Source organism: Mustela putorius, unplaced genomic scaffold, assembly GCF_011764305.1.
Source record: "Mustela putorius furo isolate JIRA1106 unplaced genomic scaffold, ASM1176430v1.1 tig00000281_pilon_pilon_pilon, whole genome shotgun sequence".
NCBI classification, from domain to species: Eukaryota; Metazoa; Chordata; class Mammalia; order Carnivora; family Mustelidae; genus Mustela; species Mustela putorius.
In genome coordinates this window covers 14,458,047-14,483,007 of record NW_025421343.1, presented here as the reverse complement: position 1 = coordinate 14,483,007, position 24,961 = coordinate 14,458,047, and the positions used below count along the sequence as shown (strand labels likewise).

At 41.3% G+C, this 24,961-nt stretch overlaps 1 protein-coding gene across 2 annotated transcripts in view; it reads left to right on the top strand.

Moving 5' to 3' along the window:
• Positions 1–22,568, top strand: part of LOC101683312 (E3 ubiquitin-protein ligase RNF103) — a 99,504-nt gene extending 76,936 nt beyond the window's left edge. For both annotated transcript variants that reach the window (XM_004742360.2, XM_004742362.3), the window contains 4 exons: positions 6,147–6,326; positions 17,651–17,772; positions 20,735–20,849; positions 21,970–22,568. In XM_004742360.2, the coding sequence (XP_004742417.1) occupies positions 6,147–6,326; positions 17,651–17,772; positions 20,735–20,849; positions 21,970–22,118 (566 nt within the window). In that variant the 3' untranslated portion in view covers positions 22,119–22,568. The remainder of the gene's footprint in view (positions 1–6,146; positions 6,327–17,650; positions 17,773–20,734; positions 20,850–21,969) is intronic.
• Positions 22,569–24,961: the final 2,393 nt, after the last annotated feature.

Sequence of the window (24,961 nt, the reverse complement as noted above, 5' to 3'; positions counted from 1 at the left end):
CGACCTAAACGTAAAAGCTATAAAACTCCTAGAAGAAAATATAGGGCAAAAGCATCATGACATTGGATTTGTCAGTGATTTCTTGGATATGACCTTAAAGCCACAGGCAACAACAGAAATAGAACAAATTGGACTTCATGAAAATTAAAAGCTTTACGAATCACAGAATGTAGTAAAAATAAATAGAATAAAAAGATAACTCACCAAATGGAAGAAAATATTTGTAAATCATATATCTGATGAGGGATTAATATCCAGAATATATATAAAATTCTTAGGACTCAACTGAAAAAAAAAAATCCTATTCAAAAATGGACAAAGGACTTGAATAGACTTTCAAGTCCTTAGAACATTTCTCCAAAGAAGGTATACAGGTGGTCAATAAGCACATGAAAAGATAGTCAGAATTACTAATGATTAAGGAAATGTGTATTAAAACCACAATGAGGATGCCTGGGTGGCTCAGTTGATTAAGCCGCTGCCTTCGGCTCAGGTCATGATCCCAGGGTCCTGGGATTGAGTCCCACATCAGGCTCCCTGCTCAGCTGGGAGCCTTTTTCTCTCTCTGCCTCTGCCTGCCACTCTGCCTGCTTGTGCTCGTGCTCTCTCTCTCTGACAAATAAATAAATAAAATCTTAGAAAAAAAAACTACAATGAGAGAACACCTCAGACCCACTAGGATGGCTGCTATCAATCAAACCAAAACAGAAAATAAGTGTGGGCACGATGTAGAGAAACTGGAACCAGTGGTCACTGTTGGTGGTAGTGTAAAATGACAGAGCAGCTGTGGAAAACAGTATGGCTATTCCTCAAAGAGTTAAAAATTGAATTGCCATGTGATGCCACAATAACACTTTCGAGTATTACTGTGGACTGAATGTTTTGCTCCCAAAATTCATATGTTGAATTCCTAATCCCCGGTGTGATAGTATGGAGGTGGTGGTAGGGTCTGGGAATAATTAGTCTATGAAGGTGGAGCCCTTATGGATGGGATTAGTGCCCTTTTCTGAAGAGACACAAGAAAGATAATGTGTCCATGATGTGAGGATACAGCAAGAAGGTGTCTGTGTGCAAACTCGAAAGAGGGCTCTTAGGAATTGAACTAGCCAGCACTTTCATCTTGGATTTCCCAGTCTCCAGAATGGTTTGAAATGAGTTCTGTTGTTTAATTCACCAAATCTTCGGTTTTTGTTATAGCAGCCTGACCTAATACATACATTCATACCACGAAGTGGGGTGCTGCTATAACAAACGTCTAAAAATGTGGAAGCAGCTTTGGAACTGGGTAATGGGTGGAGACTAGGAGAGTGTTGAGTTGCATGCTAAGAAAAGCCTACTTTGCCAGGAATGGAACTTTAATGGCAGTTCTGGGGAGGGCTTAGTGGGAAAAAAAAAAAAAAAGCTGGAGAGAAATCTTCCATCTTGTTAGAGAACACTTAAATAACGGTACATAAATTGGTAAAGATAATGGATGTTAAAGTTCATTCTGTTGAGGTGTCAGATGGAAATGGGGAACAGATTATTGGACAATGGAGAAAAGGCATTTGTTTATAAAATGGCAAAGAATTTGCCTGAACTATGTTGGTGTCTAGTGTTTATTGGAAGTTAGAACTTGCAAGCAATGAGGTTACAGATTTAGCTAAAGAAATTTCTTCTTTTTTTTCTTTTTTTAAGATTTTATTTATTTGTTTGACTGACAGAGATCACAAGTAGGCAGAAAGAGGGGTGGGGGGAAGCAGGCTCTTGATGCGGGGCTCCATCCCAGGACCCTGAGATCACAGCCTGAGCTGAAGGCAGAAGCTTAACCCACTGAGCTAAGTGAAATATTGGAGGGATAGCTTGGTTCTTCCTGTTTATGGTAGAATACAAGGAGAAATAGAGAAACTGAAGAATGAATTGTTTTTTTCTTTCTTTTATTGAAGTATAGTTGACACGTGTTGTTACATTAGTTTCAGCTTTACAACTTAGTGATTTAACTTCTCTGTACATTATGCTATGTTCACCTCAAATGTAACTACCGTCTGTTACTGTACAACACTAGTAAAATACCCTACACTGTACCTTTTAATTCCAGTGATTTGTTCATTCCATAACTGGAAGCCTTCCTCCACCCCCCCACCCCTCTGACAACCATAAGTTTGTTTTCTGTGGATGTTTCTACTTTTCTTTCATTTTTATTTTTTAGATTCCAGATATAAGAGAAATGATACAGTATTTGTCTTTCTCTGACATAATTCACTTAACATAATAACCTTTAGGTTCATCCATGTTGTCAAAAAAATGACAAGATTTCATTAGTTTTTATGGCTGAGTAATATTACATTGTGTGTATATAGCCCGTCTTGATCCATTCGTGTATTGATAAACACTTGGGCTACTTCCAAATCCTGACTGTTGTAAAGAGTGCTGCAGTAGACGTAGGGGTGCATATGTCTCCTCGAATTAGTCTTTTTGTGTTCTTTGGGTAAATACTCAGGAGTGGAATTACTGGATAATATGGTATTTCTGTTTTTAAGTTTTTGAGGAACCATGCTATTTTCCTCCTGTTTTCTCTGTTTTCACCTATTTACATTCCCAGCAGCAGTGCACGAGGGTTCCCTGTTCTCCACATCCTGGCCAACCATTGTTATTTCTTGTCTTTTTTTTTATTATACCCATTCTGACAGATGTAAGGTGATATCTTATTGTGGTTTTAGTTTATATTTCCATGATGATTAGTAATGTTGAGCATCTTTTCATGTGTCTGTTAGCCATCTTGTGTGTCTTTGGAAAAATATTCAGATCCTCTGCCCATTTTTTCATCAGATTGTTTGGGGTGGTTTTTTGTTTGTGTTTGCTTGGTTTCTTTTGGCGTGGAGTTATGTAAGTTCTTTATATATGTTGGATATTAACCTCTATTTGTATGTATTGTTTGCAGGTATCTTCTCCCATTCAGTCGGTTGCCTTTTTGTTTTATTGATGGTTTCCTTCACTTTGCAAAAACTTTCATTTTGGTATAGTCTTACCTGACGAATCTTATCTAGAAAAATTTTGCTAAGGCCAATGTCAAATTATTGCCTATGTTTTCTTCTAGGAGTTTTATGGTTTCAGGTCTCACATTTAGGTCTTTAATCCATTTTGAGTTTATTTTGTATAAGATACCTTTTGTATGAGTGGTGTAGGTTTTTTTTGTTTTTTTTTTGTTTTTTTTTTTTTGTAAGTCCAACTTTCTAGCACCATTTACTGAAAATGGTGTCTTTTCCGCATTGTATATTCTTGCCTCCTTTGTCATAGATTGACTTTGTGTGGGTTTATTTCTGGGCTCTGCATTCTGTCCTATTGGTCTATATGCCCTTTTTGTGTATGCCAATACCATAGTATTTTGATTACTATATCTTTGGAATAGATCTTGAAATCTGGGGTTGTGATACTTGCAGCTTTGTTCTTTCTCAAATTTGCTTTGGCTATTCAGGGTCTTTTGTGGTTGCATAGAAATTTTAGTATTATTTGTTCTAGTTCTGTGAAAAATGCTTTTGGTACTTCGATAAGGATTGCAATGAATCTATAGATTGCTTTGAGTAATATAGACATTTTAACAATATTAATTCTTCCAATCCATGAGCATGGGGTATCTTTTCATTTGTTTGTGTCGTCTTCATTGATTTCTTCAGCGTTTTATAGTTTTCAGAATACAGGTCTTTTACCTCCTTGGTTATTTATTCTTAGGTTATTTATTCTTTATGGTCCAGTTGTAAATGGAATTGTTTTTTTACTTTCTCTTCCTGTCACTTCGTTATTAATGTATAGAAATGCATCCAATTTCAGCATATTATCCTGCAATGTTACTGAATTCATTTATTATTTCAAAGAAGGAATTGTTAAACAAAAAGGAACCAGAACTTAAAGATTTGGCATAGTTTCAATCTGTACATATCGCAGAAAATGAGAAGGCATGTTTGGAAGAAGACAACAAGGGTATGGTTGGCCAGCTGTTTGGTAAGGAGCTTAGAATGTGTGTTAACCGCAGACTACTTCAGCGACCCCAGCAGGATCACTGACAGTTTGAACGGAAAGAGATGGATATAGGTCCAGAATGAAGGAGGGCTGTCAGACTTAGATAGACTTAGATTCTTCAGGACAGGACGATAAACAAACCATTAGACTTTGAACCTGCACTGTTTTTCAAGAAAGGAAAGAATGTTCCAAAAGCTGGTTCAGAGATCATCAGGGCTACTATCTTGGTTCTAGTAATCCAGTCTGCTTCCAGCCAAAGCCATAGAAAAGGACTGCTGGCAGGGCCCTAAGGATGTGACCCCCTGCCTGGCAGAGCCTCAAGTTGGGTGGGTCTTCCACAGAAAGCCACAGCATGGTGGTGCCCCACCAAGGCATGGGGTTGATATTGCCACCTCCAGTGGGTCTGGAAGTAAGATCACTGGATCAATGAGGATTCTTAAGTCTTAAGACCTAGTGGAGTTTGCCTTGTTAGGTTTTGAAATTGCTGGGGACTGTCACCCCTTCCTTCTTTCCTATTTCTCCCTTTTGGAATGGAAATGTCTATCCTATGCTAGTGACATGTTCATAGCTAGAGAGGAATTTTGCCTCAGGATCAATCATACCTTGAGTCTTACTCATCTGATTTAGATATTTATTAATTATTTTTCTAGTATAGTTGACATACAATGTTACATTAGTTTCACATGTAAGGTTTAGATGATATTTAGATGAGACTTTGGACTTTAGAAGTTAAAATTGAAAAAAAAAAAAAGTTGAAGGGTGCCTGCGTGGCTCAGAGGATTAAGCCTCTGCCTTTCAGCTCACGTCATGGTCTCAGGGTCCTGGGATGGAGCCTAGCATCGGGCTCTCTGCTCAGCAGGGAGCCTGCTTCCACCTCCCTCTCTGCCTGCCTCTCTGCCTACTTGTGATCTCTTTGTGTGAAATAAATAAATAAAATCTTTAAAAAAAAAAAAGTTGAAGTTGATGCTGGAACGAGTTAACACTTTTGAGGTTGTTGGGATGGAATGAATACATTTTACATGTGAAAAGGGCATAAATTTGGGCAGAGGAAGAATGCTGTGGACTGAATGTTTGTATCTCTTGGGCATGTGAGGCTACAGCAATAAGGTATCTATCTGCAAACCAGGAAATAGGTTCTCAGCAGGAACCAGATTGGTTGTTGGCAGCTTGATCTTCCAGCCTCCAGAACAGTGAGAAGTAAATTTATGTTTAAACTACCCGGTCTATGGTAACATGGTGTGTACACAAAAGATTTGAAAGGGCCTCCAGGAGATATTTGTATACTTCTGTTCCTAACATCATTATTCACAATAGCTCGGAGTTAAAAGCAGCCCAGATGTCTGTTGATGAATGAATAAACAAAATTTGGTATTTGGTATATACATGCAATGGGGTATCAATTCAGTTTTAGAAAGAAAGGAAAATCTGATACATGTAACAATATGGATCAATCTTAAGGATGTTATGTCAAGTGAAATAAGCTAGTCACAAAAAGACAAATGGTCTATGATTCTATTTATATAAGGTACCTAGAGTAGTCATTCAGAAAGGCAGAAAGTAGAATGATGGATGGTTACTAGGGGCTGGTGAGAGGAGGGAATGTTTTGATAATTTTAATATGTTCGGGTTTTCCTTTAAGTTGCAGGATTTTATAAGTCATTAGTGAATGTAGTGATTATACTCTCATAATCGTGGGAGCACTGCTGATTATTAGAGCAAGCTCTGGAATACATTTACAGTATTTTTAAAGGTCCCTAGTACCAATACCAACAAATGCCCTTGCCAGAGCAGTTTTGAAATTTTGCCTAATTATACTAGAATTTACTTTTACGTTACTTTAAACTGTTTTTGGAAATAATGAAAGCCTCTTATATTAATTATTTTAATTTTGTTTATATCTTCCTTTCTCTTTCCCTTTTATTTTTAATCTTTTTTAAGATTTTATTTTTAAGAAATCTCTACACCCAACGTGGGGCTCAAACTCACAACCCTGAGATCCAGAGTCACAACCTTCAAAGACTGAGCCAGCCAGCTGCCCCTGTTTTCTTTTTAATAGGCACACTTAGATCATCCTAAGAACAGATTTGAGTGCCAGTACATCTCCTGGCTTACCTTTAATTTTTTGGTTTTTTTGTGTTATGTTCTAAATTTAGATATCCAAAGAGAAGAAGAAAAAGTGAAACGGTCAGTGAAAGATGCTGCCAAGAAGGGTCAGAAGGACGTCTGTGTGGTTCTAGCCAAGGAGATGATCAGGTCAAGGAAGGCTGTGAGCAAGCTCTACGCTTCCAAAGCGCACATGAACTCCGTGCTCATGGGGATGAAAAACCAGCTGGGTAAGAGGGCAGTTACCTTACAGCAACTTCCTCGGTGCGGACGCTCTTGCTCTTGTTACCAATCCTGGCTGCTTGCCGTGAGTAGGAAAAAGTCTCAGCTCTGGTTTTTATTCTTTATATTGTCTTTGGAGTGTTAACACAATGCAAAATATGATTATTACTATCATTTTATGATTCATTTTCCTTTGCCAGTGTTGTTACAATAATGGCAAGATATGCATATCAATCTGCTTTACTTAATATTTTCCCTCGTGTGAATAGTGTCTTAAAAGTGACTTGAGCATTGAGTTATGGGAGTAAGAAGTGCGTTAGAGGAGGAAGAGGAGCATTTCCCTGGTTTGGGTGCAGACCACCGGAGCCAGAATTTTTTTTTTTTAAGATTTATTTATTTATTTATTTGACAGACAGAGATCATAAGTAGGCAGAGAGACGGGCGGAGAGGGGGGGGGAGCAGGGAGCCCGATGCGGGGCTCGATCCCAGTACCCTGAGTTCACGACCTGAGCCAAAAGCAGAGGCTTTAACCCACTGAGCCACCCAGGCGCCCCCTAGCCAGAATTTTAAAATAGTCCATGTTTGTCTTTAGCTTTTACCCACTTCCTTTTGTGCCTTATCTCTGGCCCTTTATGCTAATCTCTGGCCCTTTAATGCTTCTTTACATTTTAGGAATCTGTACACTATGTAATGGGTGTTCAGCACACATGGGAATTATCAGTTTAATTTTAAAAACATGTTGTAATATTTAAAACAAAATAAACATAATTGAGTTTTCTTTTATTGTCCAGTATAATACTGTTGTGATCTTTCACAGGTATCTGTCTCCAGGTCAGAGGCAGCTTGAGTCATAGATTAAATTTTATATCCATTTGGTTTCTGGTTTTTTACTTAATTTCTGTTAAATTAAGAAGTCCTAACTCAGAAGTATCATTCCTTGAGAATGGCAGCAAGTGACTCTCAGATATTTAGACGTGAGTACTGACTCAGAAATTACAGTGAAATTTTTCACAAAGGAATGTTTTCAGCTGTCAGATACGACATTGATGATACGGCACATTCAAAAGCTAGGGGACTTGAATGTTTCAGATTAGGGGCTGGTGCCAAATGAGTACCTGATCCATTATTTGGTTTTATTTGGTTCTGAAAGTATTCCTTTGGGTTCAATGTTAACACTGAGAAGTGGTTGTTAAAAACGCCTAGTAATGAATAAACCATCAGTTTCTTTCTGAAGATACTGAGGATAGTAATAATGGATTGGAAAGGAGGGGGGGGGAAAAAACGAAAACAACCATACCACATCTTCTTAACTTTAAAATCTATTATTTCAGCTCTAAGTAATTATACATACACATATTTATACACATGCACACACACGCACACGCACATGCTTTTTAAATACTAGATATATAATCTAGATACATGCCTTTGAAGAAGCCAGAGTAGAGAGAGAGAGAGAGAGAGAGAGCGCGAGCGTACCTGGAAGAAATAATCTAATCTAACCTGTCATTTTGAAAGCTTAAGTGTACTCTTGCCTTTCACAGCCAGCAAGGATTTCTTTCTTACATCCTGTTCTTTCTGCAGCATACATGTTCAGTTTCCCATGATGAACTTACTGTAAAATTTTTCAGTATCTCCTTTACTGAATCATCATTAGAAAACGTACAGCTTACTGTGCTCCCCGCTTCTCCCACGAATAAAGCACTATATGCACAGCCTCTTTTGTTTCCCCAGTTGCAAAGATAAAAGTTCACCGGATAATACACTAGATGCTTAGGTTCCTATCACCCAGAATTAATAAAATTTGACACTTGCTATATTTGCTTCAGTTTTATATTATAGAAGAAGCCATATTACTACAGTTGAAGCTCCTTTAATAAACCTTCCCAGTTCCAGCCCCTTCTCTCTCAGCCTCCCCACAGGTAACCACTGTCATGAATGAGTTCAGTGGATGAGAGTTCTTTTTTCCATACCTCTTTACCAGTCTTTGTCAGACTTTGTAATTTTTGAGAAATGTTACCTTGTTCATAGCAAATAACATTTCTTGGGGAACTAGTGTACTTGATCACAGTCTTCTTTTCACCTTTTCTCTCTGTGTACTCATTCCTAAAAACCTTTCCTAACAGTTACAGCTCACAAGTAATCTGCATGAAAAATCTCTTCTCCTGTGGCGTGTTCTTTCAATAGTGAGCATAACGAAAGCTCTCGTATGTACTGCAGAGAAGTCAGAAGCCTGTTATCCTTTATACACCCATAATAATATATTTTATTCTTGGTTTCAAATATATATTATTTTTGGTTTTATCACAACCAAGAAGTAAGATACCTGTTTGGTCTTTAAATGTCCAAGTGCTCCAAAGCTCCGTTCTAGATCCTCTGCTGTTTTCCAGGTTCTCTGTCCCCGTATGACCTCACCTAACTTCGTTCCTCCAGGTGTTGCTTTGCACATTTTTATCTACAAGCCCGACTTTGCCACCTAGTGTATGGGTGGCGTCTCCACTTCTGTCTTTGTGGGTGTGTCACAGTTGCCATGCCTGCACAGAAATCTTGGCTGGTGCACCTCAGCTGCACCCACACCTCCTCCCTGCATTTTCCTCTGGGAGCCCAAGACCTCGAACACTTTCATCTGGGAATATTTCCACATGGCTTCCTAAGACAGGGGTTCTGTCCCTTCTATTCCCTGTTCTCTTAGTTCTTGGATGTGTTCATGTGATTATTTCCTTGCCATTGTATTTTCTGTTTCTTTCTGGAAGCAAAAGATTTTAGTTGTCAGATTTCCCAGCCCGATTCTTAAATTTCTTACCTTTCCTGTTTTCCATTTTGAAAATCATAATAGCCCCTTCCTCATAGGGTAGGTGTGAGGCTTATTCAACACCTGGCGTGGGGTGATTGCTTTACATGTAGGTTCAGAATATCAGCTGTCATCAGTTTTGTCACTGCGTTTTCCTTTCTGAGAAATTTCCTCAACTTTATTTTCCATTTCTTTTCTTGAATTCTTTATTTTGGCTGTTTTAATTTTATTTACAGAAAAGAGATCTCTATTTTTTTTTTAATCATCCTTTTCTTACTTCATAAACACAATTTGTTCCCCATACTGATTGTCTTCTTTCTGAAATATTCTAGTGTTCCTTGAACTGTGTTTCTCAGAGCTCCTTCCCACCACCCCCTTCTTCCCTTTATCTCCTTTTTTTTTTTTAAGGAAGAAAGGGAGAAAGGGTGGGGAGGGTAGATTGAGTGTAGGCTGCGTGAGGACCTTCCCTGGTCTTCTCAGGCAGATAGACTAAGCTACAAAGAGCAAAATGATAATGCATTTGATCCATTTTTTTTAGCCCGTATTATGTGCCAGATATATTGCTGGGCACAGGGAATGAATTAATCAACATTACAGGACAGTCATTGCCCTCTAGAGTATGGGGTGGTAAACAAATAATCAGATAAATTTAACAAAAATAAAAATACATAATAAATAATAAATTTAAGAAGTAAGTAGATGTCCTGCAAATTCGCAGTAAGCACCAGGGGACTTGTAAAAGGGAACTGATGATACCTGAAGAAGGAAGTGTGGGTGGCAGGGGATGGGGAAGGGTCCAACCAGACTGCCAGAAAGCCCCAGGGCCGAAAAGAACTGTGCACTTAAAGCACTGAAGGAAGTTCTGGGAGGTTGGGGTGCCTGAGAGCAATGGGGAGGGGTGGTCAGAGAGGCTGATCCGGAAGGTGAGGATGGTTTTTTACAGCTGTTAGGAGAGGAAGGGTTTTCAGAGGCAAGCTCCGGTTTAGGCGGCGATGGTGATGGCACAGGTGAGATGCAAGGGGAGTACAGAGGAAGAGTATCTTGGGGAGAATCGGAGTCCTCTGTGTTGACCGATTAGGGTGTACCGAGGCACAGGGGAACGTTTCGGGCTGTGTTCAGCAAACAGCACTTGATTCCATTTGACAAGAGCACATTAAGGGGGGCAGTGGAAGGTAAAGCTCCAAAGGTAACTTGGAGTCAGTTTTATAAATTAATCTGAGGAGCTGTCCTTCATCTCATAGGCAGCAGAGCACCGCGGCCCCCTGCAAGCACAGAGGGCTGTGCGGCGAGGATCTGACCCCGTGGAATGGTGGCAGTGGGTGGGGCCGGGGGTGGCTGGAGCTGCTGTAGCGGGCAGGGCCTGAGTGGCTCAGTCTGACGGCTCCCAGTGAAGAGAGGACACTGGGAAGGCCTAATCTGGATGCAGAGTAAATGGCCGTGGCGAAGGTATAAATGAGCTGGAAATGCTCTAAGCCCTTGAACCTGGGAAGAATGCAGGACCATTAAAGACACTGGAAACCACAGGGAGGGGAGAGGCTCTAAAGAGAAAATGGAGATTCCGTTTGGGGCTGTCCAGACTGACTCCAGCAGGATCCCCCTGCTTCCCAGCACCTAAGCACAGTGGGAGGAACTCCCAGGGAGGGTTGTTGCCAGGGTCTGTAGTAGGAGGTTCCTGCTGGCAAATTAATAAATACAGCAGAGAAGGTAACTGAAGGTGGCATCAAGGACAAGGCAGGAGAGAGGAGTCTACATTTTAGAATGAGAAAAGAGAAAATCAGAAATACTGTACTGAGAGTTCCTGAGATATTAGGGTTTTGCCCTTGATGTCCACCCCCCCTTCCGCCCTCTGCCTGCTTCTGCTTTGAAAAGCCAACATTTGATGAAGTCATTTTCCTTAAGATGTTATTCGGTTAAAATGCAGATGTGCCTGGGAGGGGTAATACGTTAAACCTTGTCAGCTATTAATACACTGTCATGATTAGATGGTTTGCAAGTGATCGCTTTCTGACAGCATCTTCTTGCAGAATAAGACAGGTGATGAGTATGTTTTAATTAGGGGAGTAAATTAAAAGAGAGGTTCGATGGGGCAGGAAAGAGAATTGCCTTGTGATCCAGAAATTCCAGCTCTGGGTATACCCCTAAAAGAATTGAAAGCAGGGACTCAGATATTTGTACATCCATGTTCATAGTCACATTATTGACAGTAGGCAAAAGTTTAAGGTAATCTGAGTGTCCATTGAAGCATGAATGGATAAACAAAATGTGTGTACACACAGCGGAATGTCATTCAACTTCAGTTAAAAAGGAAGGAAATACTGACGTGCTGTTACACTGTGAATGAACCCTGAAGGCATTATGCTAAGTATAATAGCCCTGTCACCAAAGGATAGGTAGCAACTATATGTCACTTGCGGGAGGAGGTACCTAGAACAGTCAGATCTATAAGGACAGAAAGTACAGCGGTGTGTGCCGGGCATTGGAAAGAGGGGAAATGGGACAGTGAGAGTTTAATGGAGACAGAATTTCAGTTTGGGAAGATGAAAAAAGATCTAGAGACGGTGGTGATGGTTGCACAACAGTGTGAATGTGACACTTAAAAATGATGAAAACAGTAAGTTTTATGTTATGCATATATTTTTTTAATTTTTTCTATTTATTTTCAGAAAAACAGTATTCATTATTTTCTCACCACACCCAGTGCTCCATGCAATCCATGCCCTCTATAATACCCACCACCTGGTACCCCAACCTCCCACCCCCCCACCACTTCAAACCCCTCAGATTGTTTTTCAGAGTCCATAGTCTCTCGTGATTCACCTCCCCTTCCAATTTACCCCAACTCCCTTCTTCTCCTCTCTAACACCCCTTGTCCTCCATGATATTTGTTGTGCTCCACAAATAAGTGAAACCATATGATAATTGACTCTCTCTGCTTGACTTATTTCTGTTATGCATATTTTGTAAAAGTGGGCCAGGCCTGGATGCTGAGCCATCGTGGAAATGGGAGCTCTGAGCCCGTGGGTAGTTGGGGCAGAGTGACCAGAGGAGCAAGAAAGGCAATGAAAAGAGAGGGTCAGCCTAGGGCAGCCCCTCCACCTAGGGACCTGTTCCGGTTTCCTTCTGTGGCCTCTGTTTTGTTTTCTTGCTTTGATTAGAGCACTTGAAAGCGAGTCTGCCAAGTGTGGATCTTTGAGGTGAAACACAGTGTTTGTGAAATTTAAACTGATGGTCAATCAGAAATTTTTAATTTAAAAGTTATGCAGGCTTACTGTATTAAAAAAGTACTACATAAATATATAAAATAAAAAGTGTTCACCAATTCCCTTGTTTTGGCCTCAGCCCTCTTCTCCACCAGTAACTACTATTACAGTGTCATTTGAACTTCCGGGTAGTTTGTTTTCTTTACTCTAGTAGTGTGTCATTTTACATATAAATGACCCGTAATATAAGGACATAATGTTCTTATGTACATAAACATAAAATTATATGTATTACATATAATGGATAATACAGTAATAGATATGTCTGTGTATATATTTCTTACCCACGTTTCCAAATCTAACCCCATAAATAAACACATAGGAACACATAGACTTTTCCCTTTATTTGGCATTTAATGTTTAATATGATCTAGCATATACAAAATTAAAACTCAATTTATGTAAGATTTGCTGGACAATAATCTTCTAAAATAAATATCTGTGTTATGTATTGTCCATGTGTTTATTCAGTGGTCTTAAATGTTTTCCTTTAAAACTTTCACAAATCCAAAATCTATAGAGCAAATGGTCTTTTTCAAATGAAATATTTTTCCTTTGCACAAACAAAATACAGTATTAGTAGAAGTTTTTAAAAGGATAAAAAATACCTCCCTAACAAATTAATTGATTCTGTTTGTTTTCTTTTTAGTTTTAGTTATAGTTGATAGGAATACTTTTATGGAGCTGTAAGTGTGCAAGAACATATAATTGACATTAAGTGAGTGACATGACATAGTTGTCCTCGGAGTTTTAAGGTCCCATCTGTAGCAAGCTGGATCATCAAAAAGCCACATTTTCACCCCTCTCAGCTTTGCTGCCCATAGCTTTTGTCAAATAGATTTGGCAGCCCAGTCGAGATCTGTTAATCTGCGTGCCAGAGCGAGCATGCCATTCTCCTCATCAGTGACTGCTTCTAATTTCTCCAGTATGTGCTCTTCAAAGATGAGGTGACAGGTGGAGCAAGCCAGGGTTCCCTCACATGCACCAGAACCATCAATATCTAGATTATTTTCCCTCACCATGTCCAGTAGAGAGTCACCAACTTTTCCTTTGGCTGTTAATGTCTCGCCGGTGCGGTTTACAAAGTGGACTGTACCTCTGTCTTCTGAGCTGCTCCGTGCCAGCCTGACACCTACACGCTCAGCGAGGGGGGGTCCGGCGACGAGCAGTCAGCGAGGGCCCTGCCGCCCTGGGCCGCAGAGACGAGGCGGCGTGCAAAAGGTGGATGCCTCCATGGCGGCTCGAACACGGTGGTCATCGGATAACGACTGGAAGCGTCAACGACTGGAAGCATTGCCGGCCGCACCGCAGCGTTCGGCTCCGCGAGTGTAAACCAGCCGCTGCACCGGCGCTGGATGCCCGGGGGTCCGTGGGGAGGAGCACGGCGGCTGGGGTCCCAGTGAGGGCCAGCTCCGTGTGGCGGCTGCCTGTTTCTGGGTTTTAAATGCTTTGTTTCTTACGTTTATTTCTGGGTTTTAATTTCTTTCACATTTGGTCTGTTATTGTCACTAATATGTAGCCATTCTATGTCTAATTGAAAATTTGGGGAGAACTAATTACTTTTAGTCCCTCCCCTTTTGCCGTATGAAATTGATTTTCTGTAAAAAAAAAAAAGAGTTCTGGAATTTTAATGATAAGTACAAGAAAGGAAAACCACATTTTTTACTTAAATATGCCAATATTTAAGTAGGTAGGTGCACTTGAGTCTTATTTAACTACCAGTGTGTTTGCTATTAAGACATGACGATGTTTAACATTTTTTAAGTCAATTTTTTTTTAAAGATTTTATTTATTTGACGGAGAGAGGGAACACAAGCAGAAGGAGTGGGAGAGGGAGAAAAGCAGGTGCCTCGCTGAGTAGACAGCCCCATGTGGGGCTATTCCGAGGACCCTGGGATCATGACCTGAGCTGAAGGCAGACGCTTAACGACTGAGCCACCCAGACACCCCCTAAAGTCAAATTTGAATATAGTTTTCCTTGTCTTCTGAGTTCATTTGTTGCTTTCTTCAACACATATTTGAGTGTCAGCATGTCAGGCACAATGTTAGGCACTGGGAGTAAAATCATGAATCCACTTCAGATAAAACATCTTGTCCCTTGGGCAAACATGAATTACCAGAATGGTACCGTAGTGAGAAGATTTGATGGTCCTTGTCCCCCACTCTAGAGAGCTGCTCGCAAGGCCCTGCACTGCACGTTGAGGGAGGAGCATATGCAGCGACCCCACAGCGGGAGGGGCCTGGAACACTGCAGAGCAACAGGAAGGCCTGGCAGTGGGCTGGGGAGGAGCTAGCAGAAAGAGCTGTAACCAGGAAATGCTTATTTCTGTGTGACTTTGATCTAATTCTAAATGACAGCTGGTTTTTATAATGCTAACTTATTAATGTTTTCTGTGTTGTTTTAACCTTTTGGAGGTTTTTTTTTTTTTCTTTAGAGAAAGAGCGTGTGTGCACGGGGTCAGAGAGTAGAGGGGGAAGGGGGGGAGAGAGAATTTAAGCAGGCTCCATGCCTCGCAGCTTAACTGACTGAGACACCCAGGTGCCCCAGAGATCCTTTTTTATGAAATGTATGTAGTGAAAACATGTTCCGTGTTCTGCCTGTTCACACACCCTTTCTCCCCCATAACTCCTGGCAACCACTGGTCTTTTTACTGCCTCCCTAGTTTTTGCCTTTTCCATAATGGCATATGGTTATAATCATACAGTGTGTAAGCCTTTTAGATTGGCTTCTTTAATTTAGTAATATGCATGGAAGTAAGTCCCCTTCATTTGTTAGTGGCTTGGAAGTTCTTTTTAGTAGTGAATATTCCGATGTCTGTATGTACCACACTATCTGTTTCTGTTCACTTTTTTTAAATTTTATTTTATTTTTTTGGTATTGCTAACTTTCAAGCAACATTTTGGTTGCTTCTAAGTTTTGGCAGTTAGCAAGAAAGCTGCTCATCTGTAGGTATAGACCTACATTTCAGCTGATTTGTGTAAATACCAAGGAGTACAGTTATTGGATCATAGTAAGAATATGTCTAGTTTTGTAAGAAATTGCCATATTGTGTTCCAGAGTGGCATACTACCATTTTGCATTCCCACCAGAAATGAAGTAGAGTTCCTATCGTTCAACATCCTTGCCAGCATTGAGTATTGTTAGTGTTCTGGATTTTGACAATTTCAGTACATGTGTGGTGTCTCTTTGTTTTAATTTGCAGTTCCTTAGTGACATGTTGATTATATTTTCATGTGGGTTTTGGTGGGGGTTTTTTGGGGGTTTTATTTGTTTTTTTTTTCCCTTGCCATCTGTAGATCTTGATATGAGGTATCTGTTTAGGTCTTTGCCCATTTTTAATTGAGTTGTTCATTTTATTATTGAGTTTTAAGAGTTCTTTGCATACTTTGGATAATAGTCCTTTCTCAGATAAGCCTTTTGCAAATACTTTCTTCCAGCTTGTAGCTTGTCTTCTCCTTCTCTTGTAGGGGTGACCAGTTTTGTAATTTTTGTCTGATTCACATGCTTCTTTCCTTGTGGAACATAGAAACTACATCATAGTCTAGTCTTTTATTTTTATCTGTATATATAATCTTCTTTATTTTGTGTTTTCATTATACAGTGCACATTTATTTTTGGCCTTTTAAAAAATCCACTTGCTGCGATCCTGATTATCAAATTAAATTTTTTGGAATTTTATTTCTAGGTTTATTTTTGCTTCCTCTTGTCCCCACTATATTGACTCTTCCCTTTTTTGACAATCAGAAATTTATACCTTTTTCAAAGTACTAATGTTTTAGTATTTTAACACTTTGGTCCCACCGTTTTTTTTTCTGTCTCCCATCATTTTATTTGTTTTTACTAATTCAGCTCAATAAAATATTGAACACATGTCATGTTCAAGCACACTCTCTGGACTCAGGATCCAGATTAGGATAAAACTTGGGCCTGTGTGGACATCAAACATGACAGTTCAGAAAGAACTGTATGGAATCCGCTTCATTTCTGCCCTTCTTCCCATCACTTACCTTTTTACAATAATGAATTGTAACTAATATTTTAGAACTTTTTTTTAAATTTTTTTATTTTTTATAAACATATATTTTTATCCCCAGGGGTACAGGTCTGTGAATCACCAGGTTTACACACTTCACAGCACTCACCAAAGCACATACCCTCCCCAATGTCCATAATCCGACCCCCTTCTCCCAAACCCCCTCCCCCCAGCAATCCTCAGTTTGTTTTGTGAGATTAAGAGTCACTTATGGTTTGTCTCCCTCCCAATCCCATCTTGTTTCATTTATTCTTCTCCTACCCAGTTAAGCCCCCATGTTGCATCACCACTTCCTCATATCAGGGAGATCATTTTTGTATCATTGTAATGGCATATATAATTTATTATTTCTGCCATACAGATTCTTGGTATTTCTGCTGTAATCTTAATAAATAGATCAGTATTTTACTTCTTCATGCTCATGTGAAGGGGATGAAGTATTCTCCAACTAGCAAGCTTCCTTGCTCCTTCGGAAGAATCTTAAAATTGTATGTTAGTCATTTCCGCAGTCACTCATTTCCTTGCCTCTTGTCTTCCCTTAGATGTGAAAGCAGTTGTTGAACATCTCAGAACTTTAAGTCTCATGAAAGTCCAGAACAGATTTGGAGGGGTGCGAAATCTTTATTTGGACACATTTCAGATGTATGTGTGGCCAGGGGGCAGGGCAGAGGGATGATCAGCTGCTATGTTTGTGATTTCTTAGATAGAATATATAGAATGGATATGATCAGACTACCAGAAATGTTTCCTTAACAAGGAACAGTAACCACCATATTGTGACACATAGACTCACTATGGATCTTGTCCTTATTTCTCTGATTTTCCTGAGGACCAGTGACAGGTCTCTCTCAGAGCAGCTGCTGTCCATTGGCTGGTGTATGAGGAACACCGGTTGGGTAGCCTAAAGTGTTGAATTTTTTAGTGTGGCTGTTCTCCTGTAGGTGACTTGTCTTGGGTATCAGCAGTCATTCCTAGCTGACTTCTTCCTTAAAGATCAGGTGCATGCCTTCAGGCCACTCTCTAGTCTATGTGCATGCTTAGAGAATGTGTACCTGTTGTAGCCAAAGTCACATACAATTCGGAAAAGTCAATCTCTGGGTCAGCTAGCAGAGTAATGTAGTCTGTATGTTCGTAACTAGCTTTGGGAGTCCACCTGTTGCTGTTCTATTAAAATACCTTATAACTGTTAATCTTTGTACCAGTCCTGTGTCACATTCTGTTAAGCAATCCTGTTACTTTTCCCCCAGCGGTTTTGCGAGTGGCTGGTTCCTTGCAGAAGAGCACAGAAGTGATGAAGGCCATGCAGAGTCTCGTGAAGATCCCAGAAATCCAGGCCACCATGAGGGAGCTGTCCAAAGAGATGATGAAGGTGACTGGGGCCACTCCTGCATCCCATTCCTAGCAGTCACTCCCAGCGGATGGTAGGGGGCTAGGGCCAGGAGTGGGCAGGAATGGATAGATCACTGTTGCCAGGTGGAAAGGATTTTGAAGACAGAGGAGCAGCTCTTAACGCTGGTTGAAACTCTTTGAGTTGACCATGGCAGAGGCTGGGTCGTATTGCCAGTGTCCCAGGATCAAGGCCTAAAAAAGGACTTCTACGGGTGGCCTTCAGACAGGGACAAGGCTCAGGAAAACATTGTTACTGAGCCCCCCGCCAGCCAGCGGTATATCATACATGTGGTCCTAGAGAGTCCTCCTAGTGATCCTGTGAGGAAGCTTTTTTTTTTTTTACCCCATTTTACACAGGAGGAAATCAAGTTTTCAGATTGCCAGGTAATTTACCTAAGTGACTTTGGTAGTAATGACAGATCTGGGGTTGGAGCACACACGTCTGACCTTATTGCCTGAGCTGTGTCACAAGTGGTGATAGTAAGTTCCTCAGACAGATGTGTTTCTCACTTTGGACTTGTGACCTGAGCCCCAAAATTGGATACCTCAGATTCTTATATATTAGCTTATGTAGAAAAATTTCTTTTTTCTTCCTTGGGAATTGCATTTATGAATTGAAATCTGTGCAAAGCTCTAGGGCATGGGAGAGAGGAACGGGAGAAAATTGATGGAATGACAACATATAATAATGCCCAGAACCCAGGTCTTTGGAACCAGAAGTGCTTGGGCAGTAGTAGGGAGGAGGAAATGGGGTCAGGAGTGTGTGTCCTTTCAAAGTGGTGTGTGGATCTTTTTTCCCAAGTTGTGATGACTGTCCATGTAGAACTGGATAAAAAGTTCTACAGAGAAGTCTTAGAATGACTTCAGGCCACTCATTCTAACTTACATAGCCACCAGGATCAGAGGGGAAGCCCCTTTTAGAATCTGGGGTCTTTTCCACAATGGTCCCTCCCCCCCTTTTTTTTTTTTTAAAGATTTTATTTGTTGAGAGAGATACACAGCGAGAGAGGGAACAAAGCAGTGGGAGTGGTAGAGGGAGAAGCAGGCCTCCCGTTGAGCAGGAAGCCCGATGTAGGGCTCAATCTCGGGACCCTGGAGTCATTACCTGAGCCTGAGCTGAAGGCAGACGCGTAACAACTGAGCCACCCAGGCGCCCTTCACAAGGGTTTCTGAATGCTGAAAGTAATACAGTAATGCAGACCTGCATGTGATACCCGTTCTAGGCTCCATCCTCAAGTACAAACTGAAGCCTCTGGTAGGGGCCCAGCTCCTTTAGGGCAGGAAACGTGATGTTAGTCATCCCGTTTGTTCCCAGACCCTGGCCTGTTGTGTGGCACAGAGCAGGCACTTGACGAATGGTTGCAGATAGAATAAGTGGATAAATGACTGAATGACGTCTGCCTCCGGGATGTGGAAGGCTGTTACAGTCAGGACTCCAGTAGGCTCTCTCAGCCGGTTATGGAGCACGTCCTGAACCTCCGGCACGGTAGCCTCCAACACCAAGCTGACATCCATTCCTTCAGGTCACAGGGCTCCACCTGTGCATTTGTTGATTTGTTCATTTAGGTTGGGAGGAAGGGATCTGAGAATGGGTAGAACACGGTTATTAGTCTGATTCATGTCAGTAAGAATGGTCTGGCAGGAGAAAGGGCTTGCTTCACATCTGCTGTTATCGGCATGGTCCATGAGCACACACCGTGCCCTGCCAATGCCAGGGAGCCAGGGCCAGAGCTGCCACAAGGGACACTCTGCTCCATGAGTCTGGATCAAGGTACAAAGCAAAGGGGCTCAGCTCTTGCAAATGGCAAAGGAATTAGGATTTTTCTGTCTGGCCACTTCTCAGAAGCCTAAACCCGTACTTTCCTTCTGCTTCTCATCCCTTCCTATGTCTTCTGCCCGGGGATACCAGGGGCCTCTTTCATTAGAGGATGCTCTTAGGACCTTTTGCTTCAAAACCAAACAAAAAACAGTAGGGTCTCACTTGGGAGCCGAGGACACTGCTCGGCAAGGAAGGCTGTGGGTCCATTTTGTGTTGGGCAGTGCTCAAGAATGGTTTTCTTTTGCCTGGTGGTGGTGCCGTGCTACCTCGAGAACAAAGGAGGCTGAGTGATTGGCTTCAGGCTGCCAGACATGAGGCTTCCAGTAGAGTCTGGGAGTGACCTTGTTGAGTCCAGAAACCTTGTCTTATTGATTCTCTCAGGAATGGAGTCAGTCTTTAGTGAACCAATTGATCCTTGCCAGACTCCCCTTGGACTGGCCTGTACCAGCAGCTGTAACCTAGACACGCTGAAGTACTCTTTATGCCTCTTCAGGGTTCCATGGAACCCTGCTCTACTCTTAGTACATGTTATCATAGAGTCTATGAAGACTCCACTCCATTTTCTTTTGTTTTTGTTTTAAGATTTTATTTATTTGACAGAGAGATTGAGGGAGAGCATAAGCAGGGGCTGGGGCAGTGGCAGATGAAGAGGGAGAGGGAGAAGCATGCTCCCCAGTGAGCAGAGAGCCCAATGCCAGGCTCAGTCTCAGGACCCTGGGATCAGGACTTGAGCCCAAGGCAGACGCTTAACCAACTGAACCACCCAGGCGGTGCCCCAGGGCACATGCTTCCTGAGAGAGCTCAGAGCACACTCATTTTCAGCAGGTTCTTCCCAAGTCTGTCTAATTACAGTCTGGGTTACTACGAGGCTCTGCTGAGAGAGGCCCCCCACTCCCAGCCCTGGTGCTGAATATGGAGAACAGTTTCCCTGAGGCCTTTGCCTTTTTTCGGAGAGGGAGAGAGCATCGTTTTTTTCCGGTGGCCATCTGTCTTGGTGTTAGCCCTCAGAAGGGTGGTCTGGACTTGGGGACACTAGAGCTTGGGTGGAACTGGACCCACAGAGGAGTCCCTGGGGACCAGATTGACCTATTGAGGGAAATGATGTGATTTTTTCTGTCTTCAGGCTGGTATCATAGAAGAAATGTTAGAGGACACTTTTGAAAGCATGGATGATCAGGAAGAAATGGAAGAAGCAGCAGAAATGGAAATTGATAAAATTCTTTTTGAAATCACAGCAGGTATGGCCTCGAGATTCTTCCTCTTTCTCTCCTCCTGTGGTCCTTCTTGCAGCCACTAAGTTATCTAGTAGGCCTATCTTATGTCTACACGTTTTAGATTATAAAATTAGTATTTGAAAAAGAAGCACAATATCCATAACCATCTTTTTAAAAATGCCAAGATTTTTTTTTTTAAAAAATTCCTAGAGTTTTCAAGTGGTAAGGAGAAACAGTGCTCTCACAACACTGCCATTGGGAGCTTAAGTTGGTAAGACTTTCTTGAAAGCAGTTTGGCAGTAGCTGTCAAAAGCCCTGGACCTAACAAATTGATTTCCAGGAGTTTATTCTATAATTAAGGATGTGAATGAAAGATATAAATTCAAGGATGTCTATAGGAGCATTATTTATCATACTGAAAACTTTGAAACCAGTTAAGTGCCTAATAATAGAGTATTGGTTAAACTGTATTGTATCTGTTTGAATGGAATACTTTATAGCTGTGGTAATGCAGAAATGCATTCACTGACATGGAAAGATGTTCACAGTACAATGTGTGAGAAAAGTCTTGTTTATTTTGATACATACTCTGGTGTGAAAAACACGCCTATAGAAGAAGTCTGGAAAGGGAATAAACAAAAATAGTAGTTATCTCCGAAAGATTGTTAATGAGGTTTTAAACTTCATTTTTACTTCTGGATTTTGGAACTTAGGTTTAATAAAAAATTGGTGACATTTAATTTTTATGTTTTAAAATTATTTCTTTCTTTCTTTTGAAATTGTTGGGAGAAAGACTAGTTGCTCCAGGAAAACATTTTTGTGGAGGTTTAGAAACCATTTAGCTTGACTGAGAGGCATTTAACATCTTCATGAATCTTGAAAATTAAGTATTTGGTGTTTAGGATTTTAAACCAAGAGTGTCAGAACCAAAATTCTAAAACTCAGAATCCTCAGTTATTGTAACCTTGGTCTCCTGACAAGCTGGTGTTTGCATGTTTGTCATAGTGAGCAAAACCCCATGCAAACAGCTCACTCATTGCCCCTTTTCTGTTTCTTGCTGGCCTCATCCAGGCATGAAAGGCGGAGAGGATGAGGGACCACCTTAACAGGATACTTGGTTAATTCATTTGCTATTTCTCTTCAGGGGCATTGGGCAAAGCACCTAGTAAAGTGACCGACGCCCTTCCAGAGCCAGAACCTCCAGGAGCCATGGCAGCATCAGAAGACGAGGAGGAGGAGGAGGAGGAGGCCCTGGAGGCCATGCAGTCCCGGCTGGCCACACTCCGCAGCTAGGGGCCGCCCCGCCGGGCCCTCGCGCTCCTTCCCTGCCCGCCTGCCAGGAGCCGGCACACTCCTCTGAAGCGGCCACCATTTTATGTGTCTCTTGCACTACACCTCTGAACGAGCACTGCGTTCTGAGAAGGTTCTCTGCTCATATCTCTCCATCTTTGCCGAGGTTTTGGGATCTCAACGGGTTTGTCCTTGAGAGGCGGGGTTATAAATGCATTTTCACGGGTATACATAGAGTATCTTTTGGGGGGGGGGCAAAGGAATCGGTCTTCTCGCAGTGCATCATCTTCAGGAATATAGACAGAAGTTTCTTTTGGAGGAAAGGGCAAAGGAATCTGTCTCTCCAGAAGCACTTCGGAAATTAGAATTGATTGCCTGAATGTTGAGAACTCTTATCTTTTTTGTCCCTAAAACACTATATAAAGTGGATTTTAATAAATTTCTGCATTAACACTTGGTCTCATCGTAGATTGTCATGTGCAGTCAATTTTCAAGGTGTTTGCAGTCTCAAATTATATGTTGACCTTGGAAAGAGAGGAGGTGCTATAGCCAGTCGTATGGGACGTGGGAACTCAGCACGAGAGGCTTCTGCTCCGAGGATGCTATTCCCCAGCCTTCACAGATGTGGTGTGGAGCCACACTTCTGCTTTCTGTCATCTGTTTAACCAAAAGGATCCTCAAGAAGGGTAACTCCTTGTCCTGTTGGCTGGATGTGTGTACTGTGTCCTGACAGGTGTGTGTATGTAGGTTTCATTGCCCTCCTTCCCAGGGCAAGCTGGACCCAGAACAGACAGCTGTGAGAGCAGGATTCTCTCATTCTCCAATCGCTTTTCTCTGCTGTTGCTGCGGCTGTTCAGCTCACTTGGGTAAATACCAAGGAGCACAGTTGCTGGATCACTGGTAAGACTGTCTCTTTTCTAAGAAACTGCCAAACTGGCTTCCAAAGTGGCTGTACCGTTCTGCTTTCCCACCAGCCACGACTCGGTTCCTAATCCTCACATCCTTGGGAGTAGTTGATGTTATCATTGTTTTGGATCTTGACCATTCTAACAGGTATGTAGTAGTATCTCACTGTTGTTTTAATTTGCAATTCCCTATGCAAATTATGATGCTGGAACATTTTTTCATATGCTTTTTTTTTTGGTCATCTGTGTATCTTTCCTGGTGAGGTGTTTAGGCCTTTTGCCCATTTTTAATTGAGTGGTTCATTTTCATATTGTTGAGTTTGAAGAGTCCTTTGCATACTTTGGTAACACTCCTTTCTCACATGTGTCTTTTATTTTGAATATTTTCTCCCACCTGTGGCTTGTCTTCTCACTCCTTCCTATTGTCTTTCACAGACCAGTTTCAAATTTAAATGAAATCCAGCTTCCCAATGATTTCTTTCATGATCATGCCTTTGGTGTTAGATCTTATGTCATGGTCATACCCATGGTCTTCTATGTTCTCTTCAGGGAATTTTGTGTTTTGCATTTAGGTCTTGACCCATTTTGATTTAATTCTTGTGAAGTGTGTAAGGTCTGTGCGTATATTCTTTTTTTGCATGTGGGATGTCCAGTTCCAGCATGATTTGCTGGAAAGACAATCTTTGCTGCATTGTATTGTCCTTACTCCTTTTTCAAAGATCAAAAGATCAGTTGACTGTACTTATGTGGGCCTGTTTCAGGCTCTCGGTTCTGTTCCATTGATGTGTCTGCCTCCTTTCACCAATACCACCCTGTCTTAATTGCTGTATCTTTATAGTAAGTCTTGAAGTCAGATAGCATCAGTCCCTCAACTTTGTTCATCAGTATTGTGTTGGCTATTCTGGGTCTTTTGCCTCTTCATATAAATTTTAGAATTCACTTGTCAGTATCCACAAACTAACTTGCTGTGATTTCAATTGGGATTGCTTTGAATCTGTAAATCAACTTGAGAAGAACAGACATAATGACAGGATATAGTTTCACGATTGCATTTATCTGGCTAGTTTATTCAGATAATGGAATTAAGGGATGCTCATAATCCCTGAACATTTTTGTCTTATGTGGATAATCAAAATTTATTCAGGTGGATGGATGGACAGAATATTTATAGTCACTCTTCCAACCATTCAAATAAAATGATCTAAATGTAGGGTTGGTTTGTTTTCATTGTTTGAAGAAGCCCCGTTTCTCCATTCCTGCTTTCAGGTTAAGGAAAGAGCATTGTTGGCTTATTACCATGTCATATAGTCCATTTTCCCTCCATATTCTTTTGGGCATCATTGGAAACAAGGGCTAACACAGTAAGATACTGCCCTGGCCCTGGAAGGTCCACAATCTGGGAAAGGAAATAATGGTGTAAATACCTCTACTACAGTTCTCCTCTGTCCTCAGCCTCTCAACATAGGGCCAGCACCAGCTAACACTCTCTCCGCCCCAACTACAGACTGAATCTACTTGATGGCCTAAAAAAAACCCAATAATAATGTCAAGAGTACTCAGAATAGTATCTCATACCACCAATCCATTTGTTTTGTTTTATTTGGAAATATAGCTTATCTAAAAATAATCATCCAGCTTGTGGTGATCACCCACCATTTCCCTCTAGACAGGTTGTTACCGCCCTTTCCTCATCCCTCCCCATTCTCCCCATATCGCCATGCCTTCCTGAGCACTTCCCACTTGTATAGCTCACATGACTGTAGGCCTTCTTGTCATATATTTCCTTGTCTGTCTCAGAACTTCTTAAAAGAAAGGGTTATGACTCATATTTATTCCTAAATAATAGTAGCCATGCCTGCCTCTGACCTTTTCCTGCCACCCAACCCCTAGCTGAAGAACTAGGACTTTTCTTGTCCTACTGTAGTGACACAGACGTTCTTC